The sequence below is a fragment of the Cydia fagiglandana genome, chromosome 17, assembly GCF_963556715.1.
Source record: "Cydia fagiglandana chromosome 17, ilCydFagi1.1, whole genome shotgun sequence".
Lineage (NCBI taxonomy): Eukaryota > Metazoa > Arthropoda > Insecta > Lepidoptera > Tortricidae > Cydia > Cydia fagiglandana.
This window is the reverse complement of record NC_085948.1, coordinates 15,923,974-15,937,104: the sequence shown is the minus strand read 5'-3', so window position 1 is coordinate 15,937,104 and position 13,131 is coordinate 15,923,974. Positions and strand designations below refer to the sequence as shown.

The following is a 13,131-nucleotide window of genomic DNA, read 5'->3' as shown; positions in this document are numbered from 1 at the left end:
CATACGATTTACAGTCAATGTACAAGTTCCATCCCAGAATGGTGTTTTCCTTATGGTAATAAACATAAATGAACGCCATGGAATAAAAAAAAAAATTAACTAGTGAATAGGTAAATAGAATAATTTAATCACAAGGTGGGTTTAATATAGCATAACTGATACAGAAGTTCGATTTCCTTATCGCTTTGCTGCTGACATTATTTTGCTAAAATCAGTACCTGAAAGCATAAGAAATACAAATAAATCAAATAATGTATCATACACTATACTCATACTCATACTCATACTCATTTATTCATAATATTCTTAAAATATTACATACGATTAGTATAGATATAGTAAGGTAAAATACGAGTAGATACGTAAGAAAGATCAAGTGAACAAAGCCTCCAGTGCCCAGGTCTGGGACGCTGGTTGGATATCAGGTCTGGACACTGGAGGACTTGGTGACTTTTTCTTTCGTAAATGTCATATATTTCAGTTTTTAATTTATATCATTTCTACCTGAAATAACTCAGATTGAAATATTTTTTATAAAATACCTAATTCGAGTTTGTTTCCTAGCCAAATCAATAGCCAGTGTCTGACCTTAGAAACCAGTCATAAGTTTTGTAAAAAAACGATAGAGAATTTAATATTTTTTTTTTACTTAAGATTTTATAATTATGTTCCCAATCACATGACAATGCAACTTATAGTTCTGTCAAGGCCAGTGGTACCTTTCCACTTGGTTGAACATCAGATGGTAGTGGTTTTCAAGAGGTATATCAGGATCTAATCCAACTGGAATAATACTAATGGCTCCTCTACATGATGGGCCAGCGCCGGCCAATTTAAGGGACGCAGCCATGCGGTAGAATGAGATAGCAATATTACTTGCTCCCTCTAACGCATAAATGCGTCCCTTGGAGTGGCCGGCGCTGGCCCATAGTGTAGAGGAGACATAAAAAATAGGATTAGAATCAATCGCTTACATTAAAAGAGATCCTCTTCATCATCATAAGCGGACATATACCAGTCTCTAGCCACGTCTTCATATATTACTCTCTTCACTTCTTCCCCGTACTGAGGATGTAGTATCCGTGGGGAGCGGGCGCGAAACTCCAGGGGGACGTCGTAGCACTTGCAGACGCAGCAAGCCGGAAACTTGAACCAGTCTGCGAAGATCCCGCGGCATTCGTTGCGAGGGTCGTAGGCGAGCAGTCTGTGGAGGCGGTATTGCTGCTCACACCTGGAAATTTCAATCCAAAGTGATTAATATTTTAAAACACAATAGCTTATTGGAGCGTCGCATATGTTAGGTTCACTACTCTTTTATTACTCCTTAAATGTAGCAGAGATAAATCTAATTAGGTTTCTTAGTACTCGTAACATAAACGCGTAACGTAAAGTCAACAGTAACATTTGTACTCGTTTAATATAAAATGTTAAAGGTGCCCAACATCGTTGATACACAAGAAAGAGCACGAATTTTAGTAGACCATAACACTTTTGAATTTATACTGTCGTGTGGGTCACTCGTGGGTCTTACTAATATGACGTAATTTTATGGTTTAACTAACGCATTTACTCAATACGTGCCGTCACGTGTAAACGTGTATTAATACGTTAGTTTAGTCTTATGAGCGTTTTACGCGCTATTTCTATTCGCAACTTATAGTTCGTTTTTCTTAGCATTAGAAAGAACTTCGCAGAAGTAAGCTTGTGGTTCCAAATCCGGCACTTTTATCCGGCGGTAATAATTTGAAGTAAATTATATGTATTGACCATGCTACATTAGATAATTAAATAATTATTAACAATTATATAGAGAGCCCGATAAAAACTGTACGCTTGCTTCTGTGGAGTTCTTTCTAATGCTAAAAAAACGAACTATAATACGCAATCCAATGCCTCAAAGGGTTCCTGGGCTTTCAAAGGGTCGTATTTATATAAACGGTTTTTAACTTCAGGACTAGTCAGTGAAAGGAAACAAACCTGCAGCCCTCCCTGCAATACATTTGCTTCTTCTCGTTCACACAGGTCTCCAGATGGATGTACTGCTCGAAGGGATACATGTTGAGCAGCGCCAGAACCTCGCCGCGAGTGCTGTTCGCCCAGAAAGGGGCTGCCATCTCCTCTTTAGATTCGCATGCGTTCCTGTAATACCACACCCTTTAATCATTTATCTGGCAGAGAAATAATGATTTAAACAAAACTTTCTCCGACTCACTAGGGCAAATAGGAGAGCGAGGTAGTAACTTCTGGCCAAAGACTAATTCTATAGTAGATAGTAGTGTAAAAACAATACTCTTGGCCACGCATTTGCATGCACGACACTATATATTTTTTGGGAAATGGATTTTGTTGATGGATGATAGGTAGATAAAACTTACGCTCCTCGTAATTTTATAACTGCAGGCCGCATAGCATCTGGTTGTGCAGGCTTTGGGTGGAACTCTTCTTTCTTCTTGTTGACAATGTTGACATTGGTGTCAATCCTGTCAGTCTTAACCTTCTCGTGCTCTGAAAACAGAAGTGTCGGGGGTAAAGTTGAAGTGTCAGGTGTCATCGGCTTCCAAGCGTCTTTACCAGAGTCTGTGGTCGTATCGTCGTACTGCATATCCAGAGTTGTTGTCTCAGTTGAGTTGAGAATGGCTTCTGTTGTTGATGTGATATTCTTATCCGATGAGCTATTTTTAGCGTCTAAAGGCACTGGTTCACTTTTGACGCTTCCAAAATTTGGGTAGATGCTATTCGTTTCGATGCTTTGTTTTATTACAGCTTCAAGCGTTATGACATCCGGATCCAAATTGTTAAGCTCAATGTTAGCAATGCTTTCAAGCTTAGTTTTATAAGATATACCTTTGTCCTCATATACCGTCTCATTACTTGTTATTTCAGTTAAATTTCTATTCCCAGTCTTATTAATTTTGGTATTATTACCGTCAAACTCTAATGGTTTTACTCTTAAAGTATCATTATCAGATTTCCTATTGGCATTTGATTGGATTGGTCTGAAGTGGGGTTTTACTTTCATGGCACGTCCATGGCTTTTCTTAGTGTACATCATTTTTGTTTTGATTATGTCTTCGGCAAAATCTGCAGTCTTTTTAACGTCTTCATCCTCGTCGTCTTCGATAAAGTTCTCTAGTTCTGCTTTTAAAACTGCTATGTGACGTTCTTCACCATACATTCTTCTCATGAGACCCTAAAATCAACAAAAAAAAAATAATTAAAAAATCGCAAATATTTGGTAGTTAAATAAATTCGCGCTAGACCCGTATGTGTTCAAAACGCGAAAGTTTCAAATTATATAGAAAAAAGGTTTTTTAGTCATTAAACACGGCAAGCCAAAGTTTAGAAGTATTCAAGAACCTCAATTCTTAATCATAACATCATGTTTTAACAATGATAAAACAATCAAAAGGTTAAAGGGCAAAGGTACCTGGTTTTCCCTCACGAATCTCCTGATGGCGTGCCACGGGTAAGCTTCTCCTGGGCTGGTGCAGTAGCTCTGCTTGCTGAGATCGCAGGGGGCGGAGGCGCGCGCGCGCCCCGCGCGTTGCGGCCGCGCGCACGCCGACGCATAGTCGTACCCCAACACGTGAGGCACCTACTTACAAGAAAAAGGGAGAGTTAGCATATTTGATTTAAAGTAAAATTAATTCAATAATTGTGGACCAAAAAAATTGCGATAGAAGTTACAACTCTTACGGGAAGTTTTTTAACTACGAGAACACGAAGTAACTAGTTAATAATCTGTGACGAGAACTATCCAAATAAAAAATATGGTTATTTTAACACATACATACGTCTGGTCGTAGAGACGCAAGAACCCACCTACCAGGTTGCTGGTAGTATATTATGTGTTAAAAATATTGACGATACTCCAATATTGTACATAAAGTCTGAGAAACCAATTTTGTCAGTCGAAAAGGGGCAATTTTGAAAATGTAGGCGCGACCGTTCGATTCCGTATACAAAATTTGAAACCTTTTTCCTCAGGGTCTTTGTTACACTTGTGTAGCGACACGAAGAGATAAAGAAAATAAAATAAAAACCGGTTAACAAAACTAAGCTATACACCCCTATAAATTGAAAATTCGCTGTCATAACCCCTCAACTGCCTTGTCCCGTATCCGTCCCAGACAATTTGGACTGTAATAAAATTAATAATTTGGTTATTATAGATGGTCAAGCAAATCTTATCAGTAAAAAAAGGCGCGAAATTCAAATTTTCTATGAGACGATCTCCCTTCGCGCCTACATTTTTCAAATTTGCCGCCCATTTCTACTGACGAGATCTGCTTGACCAACTATAATTCAGTAGCAAATTTTTGACACTGGCGTTCGAGAGGTATCTAAAGTCTATTTTTTTATTCGGTAGAATATAATGACATTTCATAATATGAAATGACATTTTATGTTCATACTAGGAAATGTCATTTTAGTCTACCGAATAAAAAAATTGACTTTAGATTAGTAAGTTTTTCGCCAATCTGATTAAATTGCCTGATTGAATCAATTTTAGATTTATGGTGATATTAGAGCCCTCTAAATTGAAAAAATGCCCCAGAACGAAAATATTGGCGTCACAAATTGGTATTCTTGCGTCCGCACCTCATGTTATCGGTAATATCGGTCATTATCGGCGAATTGAATTCGGCGAGCCAAATTGGCGTTTGCGTCCGCACGTCCTGATTCGATCGGGCAATTGAATCAGATTAGCGAAAAATTTACTAACTGGACACGCCTTAAATAACAGATTACGGATACGGAAATTGGTTTTTGATGGGGTTTTGGTTACGTTTTTAGCTCTATTTATATGTATACTCTGTCAGCCATAGCCGTCAGTAGAAAAGAGCGGCAAATGTAAAAAATGTAGGCGCGAAAATTTATCGTCCCATAGAAAACTATTCCGTATTACGCGCCTTTTTCTTTTGGAAAATTAGTTTGACCGGCTATTACTTATAATATGTCTTTATTTTGTTTAATATTGTTTGAAAATCAATTTCACTCGGCAATCTTCCGGTCAAACCGGTGCGGGCGCGGCGTGTGTTTGTTTTGTACAAGTTCGGCTGTCAATTAGCCAGACGTAAGATAAAGATCGTTGATATCACTACACCAGCCATTCTCAAAGTGTGTTCCGCGGAACCCTAGGGTTCCGCAAAGCCTCTGTTGGGGTTCCGCGAAAATATACTTGTAATAATAAGAAAAAAACCAGCTCTTCTACAGGCATATCTGGTCCACAGTGATGAACGAAAATTTTTAATTTGGGGTTCCGTTAAATATTTCGCTTGCCGAAAGGGTTCCGTCACCAAAAAAGTTTGAGAACCGCTGCACTACACCTTTTACTCCCATCGCCTACTGAATACATTAAGCTTATGGACCAGTAAAAGTGGTAGCTGTAATGGCTCCTCTACACGATGGGCCAGCGCCGGCCACTCCAAGGGAAGCAGCCACGCGGTAGAATGAGATAGCAATATCACTTGCTCCCTCTAACGCATAAATGCGTACCTTGGAGTGGCCGGCGTTGGCCCATCTTGTAGAGGAACCATAAAAGGGGTAACACACTATCGCACCGCACCGCGACCTCGAGTATAAATTTAAAGGTGGAAAGTGGGTGGAAAAATTACTGTCTTGTGTGATACTTGAACTCACGGCCTTTGGATCGATACTCTAGCGCTCTGCCATCTCGAGTATCATCTGGAGCATCGATCCAGAGGCCGTGAGTTCAAGTCTCACCCAAGACAGTAATTTTTCCACTTTTAAATTTATTCTAAGCTTAATAACATCGTTCGCAGACGTTTCTGCTTGTTAAAGATTAAATCGGAGTATAGTATACCTACTTAGTTTATCGATATGAGATCAAACTCTACCTAAGTACCTGTCATTAAACTTTGCCCCCTGAAACGGCTGAATCCCGATGTCTGAGGGGCTTCCGTGAAAACCGAAATTCGCAAATTGCGGGGATCTTTCTCCTTCACTCCAATGAGGGCGTAATTAGAGTGACAGAGCAGAGAAAATTCCCGCAATTTGCGAACTTCGATTTTCGTGGTTATAGCCCTGATTATACTGGTGGTTATTATAAAATGCTCGGTAAGCGCATTGGAACAATGACATACACCTACCTAATTGTATGCCACAATCAAAATTCTACCATGTTCCAATGAGGTAAGGTTGTTTTTGTAATTTTAAGTTGAAACGTTTTTGGATGCTGTTTAATACCTTGTTAACTCTGTGTTTCGCACCTGCGGGTTGTCGGATTTTTAATAAGCAAGATTTATTGTGAATATGGTTTTTAAGCTGTTTAAGGTCGCAGAATGTATAATTTAAATTAAGAGAAGAAAGTGGAATTAATTTGAAGATTTTGAAGCCCTTTCTGTTGTATAATAAGTATAATAACACATATTTATCATCAATATTTACGAGATTAGATATGTCGAATGTCGTTTGTATAATAAGTATAATAAATAATAACACATATTTATCATCAATATTTACGAGATTAGATATGTCGAATGTCGTACAGCCGACCCCCTAGAGAATACAAATTTGTAACTAAATGTAGGTACTTAGGTACCTATGCGCCCCTCCCCTCGCCTTGGCCATATCAATAATCGAATTAAATTTCAGTAAGTACCTATGTTCCATCGTATTTTCTCGGAAACGTTCGTATTTGTCATGCTACTTCAGTCAACGTTTTACTTTTTGTGCCGAAACCAAAGAGAATTAGGTAAGTCAAGACTGACTGCAATAGCAAGACACGTTCGTACGTTTCCGTGAAAATACGATGGAAGATAAGTGACGTCCCACGGGTAAAGGTACCTTTTATGGCGGTTCGCGCGTACGCTATTATTAAAGCCGCTCCAATATTATTGCGGCGCTATGCGACGTAAGCGCCAGCCGCCATAAGGTACCTTTTGCCGTGAAACGTCATAACATAGACTAGGAATCCTCTAGACCGAGTTTAGAGCAATTATTTCATGCAACCGATGATGCCAAAAATGAGACACTTTCGACTCGAACATGGAGTAAAATTACCGTATGCGTGGCAGAGGGGGTAGCGCGACTATGCTCAGTCTGGAGGATGTTTTGTCTGTGCGTCATAATTATGCACTACATCTGTAACCGGTTATTCTTATTAATCTTTAGTAATCAAAGTCAGCTGATAGCCGATAGATGTAAATGTAGATAGACGACAAGTGATAAATGTATGCGGGTCGCGACGACGTCGTGAGATCGCGGGACACCTGTATAATTGTGTGGTCTAGGTCACGGGAAATAGCGGATTTCTTTATTCTATTCTCGTGATTTTTTCCAAAAATTTCGAGATCTCGCCAACTTTTCTTCTCATTGGAAACTTCCTGCCACTTGCACATCTGGGGGCTTAGCCAAGATAACAATTGTTGATATAAAACGCCAATGGAAACTAAAATAATGTATGGAAGTAGGTAGTCACTTCGTAATATATGTTATCCCGATATATTTTTTCTTTTCGCTTAACGTTTGTCGCTGTACGATTGTCATCTTGGCTGGCTAGCCTCAGTCAGTCAGGGGGGCTGTCCTGAAGACTTTCTCTTATGACTTGCACCACCGCCGCTATCGAAAGTAAACGCCAACGCCTAATTGAGTCGTAATGACTTCCTCATTTCACTGCTTTCGATCGGCGGCACTCGAATAACGACCGATTGACAAGCGAGCTCTAAAAGTGAATAAATTGCATTAATAAAGCGGATATGCTTTGCACTTTTGCAGCTTGCATCAGTTGCGGGCGAAACAACGCGCCAAAAATATCCGCCATCCCGGATAACATTTCCAAATCTATCTAATACCTTTAAACGAGCAAAACTCGGAAATGGCTCTAAGGATTTCGATGAAATTTGCTATATGGGTGTTTTAGGGGTCGAAAAATCGATCTACCTAGGTCTTATCTCTGGGAAAACTCGTACTTATGAGTTTTTGTATGTTTTCCAAACAAAGCTCGGTCTCCCAGATATTATATATAAATCTCTAAAATTCACGTACAAAAGCACGTCTTTTACAGTCTTGATTTTTCTACATAATATAAAACCATCACTAAAGCTTTTCAAAAGGGACAAGGTTTTGAGGCACCTAAATTCTTGGCCTCACTGTTGTGATGCATGCATATTTTAGGACCGATGATTCTTCGCGAATCTGAGCGTGTAGGAGACAGCCTCTAAAAGACGATACATATTGAATGCAACTAAGGCATGCATTGTTCAACCCACAGACAAAAAAAAACATCCTCCAGACTGAGCATAGACGCGCTACCCCCTCTGCCACGCATACGGTAGTTTTACTCCACGAGTCGAGTGTCTTTTTGTGACGTCCGTGTCTTTGAACGGACCAATCACGGCACGGGACTTCGCTCACCTCGTCCCGCGCACCCCCGCATTTTTGGCGTCATTGGTTGCATGAAATAATTGCTCTAAACTCGGTCTAGAGGATTCCTAGTCTATGGTTCAACCCGTGTTTTTAATTGCAATTTATTACGGCCCCGACACTATCATTAGCAATGACATGAAATTTCGTGACGCTCCAGCGTTTGGTCCAGTCAGGTCATGACATTCCTAAATCTCCCCACACACTTATCAGTATTTCTATCAGTATTTTCATCATTACCTTTCACGGGGAATTTTAAGTTATTATTTTCCTAACCGTTCTTAGTTATGTTGTAGTGTACGTTTTGAAGAACACAAAACCAAGTAACCAAGACATTATTCAATCATCGATTCCAATATTTCTAACCTGTCGTAATTATACTATGTACTGTGGCAACTCTATGCCCGATGAGCCAGAAAAATGCAGAAAAAGAAATAGTTAATTAATAATTTTTAAGAAAAAAAAACCGACTTCTTTGGGGGCCGGTGAAAGATTATTGTAGATAGTACACTATGTAGAAACGGAGGTAAAACCACCCACTTTTCTACTAGCATTTCGCATCTGTAATGGCTCCTCTACAGGATGGGCCAACGCCGGCCACTCCAAGGGACGCAGCCTTGCGGTAGAATGAGATAGCAATATTACTTGCTCCCTCTAACGCATAAATGCGCCAATGGTAAGGGGCATCGTGCCATAAGGGTCGTAGTTCTAGCCTAACCTAACCCACTTCTCAGATAGCAGTTCGGTTCTGTGAGGATCGCAGTTCGAACCTAATCAAACCCACTTTTCAAGTAGCATTCCGTTTCTGTAAGGCTCGCAGTTTCAACCTAACCTAACCCTTGTTCGGTTCTGTGAGGATCGCAGTTCAAACCTAACCTAACCCACTTAATGGCGCATGCGGTGCGGTGTACGGGGCACATAGGTCGGAAATCACGATTTAGGCCGCCAAAAATATTTTATTGCATTTTTGCGCTTTATATACGATTTCGAACTAAGAAAACATATTTTTAGATAATTACAATTATTATTTATAAATTTATGGCCCTTTTTTCCAAAAAAATGTTGATTTTGCTCTTCCTCGCTTGATTATTTTATATATTAATGATATATATTATAGTAAATAAATATGTATTTTTATTCCATTGAATATATAAATAATAAAATACACATATATTTATAAATATATATTATATTTAGGTATAAGAGTAACATACGTATTACAGAAACTAATACAAATATACAAAGGTTGTTATCTAATATTATTACGACTGAAACATTTACTCAAAAAGATTAACATAAATAAATAAAACACACGCCACATTCAATCATCATCATATCTTAAAGAAAAATCCTCCTCATCGCTTGGGTAGCATTGATCATTCTCCGCTCTCACCTTATGTGGCTCAGCAGAAATCAATAGCTGCATAGTTTCTGGCAGAAATAATTTAACTCGAGGTTTCGTTATCTTTCTCGTACTGCTGATAGGCGGATCGGAGGTCAGAAGCAATATATGGTAAATGTCCAGATTGAAGTATTCTCTAGAAAACTTTCGGGCATAGTTTAAACGATATGACCGTTTGTTTCGGGCTTCTGTAGCTTCCTCCGAAAATCGTCCAAAGGGAACTAAGTATTATTGCTATTCATTTCTGCCATGGATCAGTATTTTGTGCATTGTCGGTGTCATCGGATGCCACTCAAACAAATTTATATAAAGCTTTGACGTTTCCAGAGCGTATGAGCGGAGCGGCGGAGTTTCCTTCCAACCAAGATTCATTAGATATCAGAAAATTTTCCATAACGCGACGTGATCTAATCCATCTCTTTCTAAATTCTGATTTAAAATGTGAAAATTTATGCTTCATGTTATTTTTTTCCTTATCTCCGTCACCTGAGTGCATAAGGAGATAATTTTCCAAAAAATCCAATTTTACGTTATTGACTGAAAATTTTGTTCATTTAACTTATCAGACAGGTATTTCTGAGTCACAGCATTTAAACCAGAGGCATTTGCTAAACCTAGAATAACAGAAAAGACATTTTAACGCTAATGAAAAAAAAACGTAATAATTTGCTATCTCCGAAAAAAATTTTTGAAATTCGATATTTTACAAAGTGCCCAAAAGTGCCCTCCAATTTTTTCATAAAATGTAAATATATAGTTGATTTATAGAATGACATAAAAAATATCACTGGGACGGGCCGGGAAGTATACTATTTTCACAATTGAATATGAAAAAATAATAAAATTTTCATCAAGAGGAGGGTCATGTTTGGTGGGTTATTTATATATCATAAAATCAATATTTCTAATTTGAAATAATTGAAAATAATAGAAACTTATCTGAATTTTCGATATCCATCACTTTCACTGACTAATAAACTCCACAAAAATAAATCTTGGCTTAGAAATGTTTGCTTCGGATAAGAGTGCTAAGAACCGCGTGCGCAACGTATGTGATGACTGAGTTTTGAGAACCTGGTAGATAACCTACGTAACTGATAAGGGTGGTGGTGGGGTGGGATTTATTCCGTGATAGTGTGGTGTATTTCGAAAAGTAATTAGTTTTGCGATAAGCCGACTTTTAGAAAGTTGACTTTTGGCGGCCTAAATCGCGATTTCCAACCTATGTGCGGGGGTTTAAGCGGGAGGGGTTAGTAAGATTGGCATCATCATACTTTATACCTACATTTTATGGTAAATAGGTAATCATAGTGGTTTATTTAGTTAAGGTATCATAGTGGTTTTCCGGGCCAAGGTCCGGGTCCGAGTCCGGGTCCGAGTCCGAGTCCGAGTCCGGGTCCGAGCCCGGGTCCGAGTCCAGGTCCGAGTCCGGGTCCGAGTCCGGGTCCGAGTCCGGGTCCGAGTCTGGGTCCGAGTCCGGGTCCGAGGCCGGGTCCGTGTCCGTGTCCGGATCCCAGACCGGATCCGAGTCCGGTTCCGAGTCAGGATCCGACTCCGGGTCCGAGTCCGGGTCCGAATCTGGATCCGAGTCCAGGTCCGGGTCCGGGTATGAGTCCGAGTCCGGGTCCCAGTCCAAGTCAAAATCGAATTTCGTAATCACGTAATGCGGTAGAAAGAGATAGCAATATTACTTGCTCCCTCTAACGCATAAATGCGTCCCTTGGAGTGGTCGGCGTTGGCCCATCGTGTAGAGGAGCCATAAGGGTCGTAGTTCTAGCCTAACCTAACCCACTTCTCAGATAGCAGTTCGGTTCTGTGAGGATCGCAGTTCGAACCTAATCAAACCCACTTTTCAAGTAGCATTCCGTTTCTGTAAGGCTCGCAGTTTCAACCTAACCTAACCCTTGTTCGGTTCTGTGAGGATCGCAGTTCAAACCTAACCTAACCCACTTAATGGCGCATGCGGTGCAGTGTACGGGGGTTTAAGCGGGAGGGGTTAGTAAGATTGGCATCATCATACTTTATACCTACATTTTATGGTAGGTAATCATACTTAGTGGTTTATTTAGTTAAGGTATCATAGTGGTTTTCCGGGCCAAGGTCCGGGTCCGAGTCCGGGTCCGGGTCCGAGTCCGAGTCCGATTCCGAGTCCGAGTCCGAGTCCGAGTCCGAGTCCGAGTCCGAGTCCGAGTCCGAGTCCGAGTCCGAGTCCGAGTCCGAGTCCGAGTCCGAGTCCGAGTCCGAGTCCGAGCCCGAGCCCGAGCCCGAGCCCGAGCCCGAGCCCGAGCCCGAGCCCGAGCCCGAGCCCGAGCCCGAGCCCGAGCCCGAGCCCGAGCCCGAGCCCGAGCCCGAGTCCGGGTCCGGGTCCGGGTCCGGGTCCGAGTCCGAGTCCGAGTCCGAGTCCGAGTCCGAGTCCGAGTCCGAGTCCGAGTCCGAGTTCTAAATTCTATACGTATGCCTTTAAGATTTGAGGAGTTCCCTCGATTCCTTATGGATCCCATCATCAGAACTCGAGCTTGACAAAAGTGTGGCTTAAAAACTTAACTTGCTTAACGAACATAACGAAGAGGAAAAATCGCCAAACGTGAACTATGCGTCGTTGAAGAGTTCTGTTCTGATCATCATCAGCAGTTCCACTTCATCAAATGCGACAGTTTTTAATGAAAATGCTTGATTTTCTGATGTAAATACAAAAATCTCTATACGCATGCCTTTAAGATTTGAGGAGTTCCCTTGATTCCTCATGGATCCCATGATCAGAACTCGAGCTTGACAAAAATGTGGCTTAAAAACTTAACTTGCTTAACAAACATAACGAAGAGGACAAATCGCCAACCGTGAACTATGCGTCGTTGAAGAGTTCCGTTCTGATCATCATCAGCAGTTCCACTTCATCAAATGTCACTTTTTTGGATGTATATGCTCGATTCGTTGATAAAAAACCAAAAATCACTATGTGTATGCCTTTAAGATTTGAGGAGTTCCCTCGATTCCTCATGGATCCCATCATCAGAACTGGGTTTTGACAAAAACGGGACCAATCTGTATGCATATACATTCAATCAAAATAAGAATTTTCAAAATCGGTCCAGTAATGACGGAGTTATGGAGTAACAAACATAAAAAAAAATAAAAAAAATAAAAAAAATAAAAAAAAATAAAAAAAAACATACAACCGAATTGAGAACCTCCTTCTTTGAGATTTGGAAGTCGGTTAAAAAGAATATTTATTTGTTTCAACCTTTTCGTGCGTGCGTGCGCCATGACTGTGTGAAAGATTGGTAGTTAAAAATGTATCCAAATATTTTTTTTTATTCTTACCACGAACTGGGAATCAAACT

General features: G+C 40.3%; 1 protein-coding gene across 3 annotated transcripts in view; it reads right to left on the bottom strand.

Moving 5' to 3' along the window:
- LOC134672590 (protein spaetzle 4) overlaps positions 1-13,131 on the bottom strand; it is a 30,856-nt gene continuing 17,725 nt past the window's right edge. Inside the window, exons 2-7 of one of the 3 annotated variants that reach the window (XM_063530543.1) lie at positions 3,428-3,595; positions 2,926-3,190; positions 2,376-2,505; positions 1,978-2,139; positions 975-1,231; positions 1-218 (exon numbers count right to left, since the gene is read on the bottom strand). In XM_063530543.1, the coding sequence (XP_063386613.1) occupies positions 976-1,231; positions 1,978-2,139; positions 2,376-2,505; positions 2,926-3,190; positions 3,428-3,595 (981 nt within the window). In that variant the 3' untranslated portion in view covers positions 1-218; position 975. Of the gene's footprint in view, positions 219-974; positions 1,232-1,977; positions 2,140-2,375; positions 3,191-3,427; positions 3,599-13,131 lie in introns of all 3 variants that reach the window. The other 2 variants (XM_063530541.1, XM_063530542.1) reach the window with 2 other exon arrangements.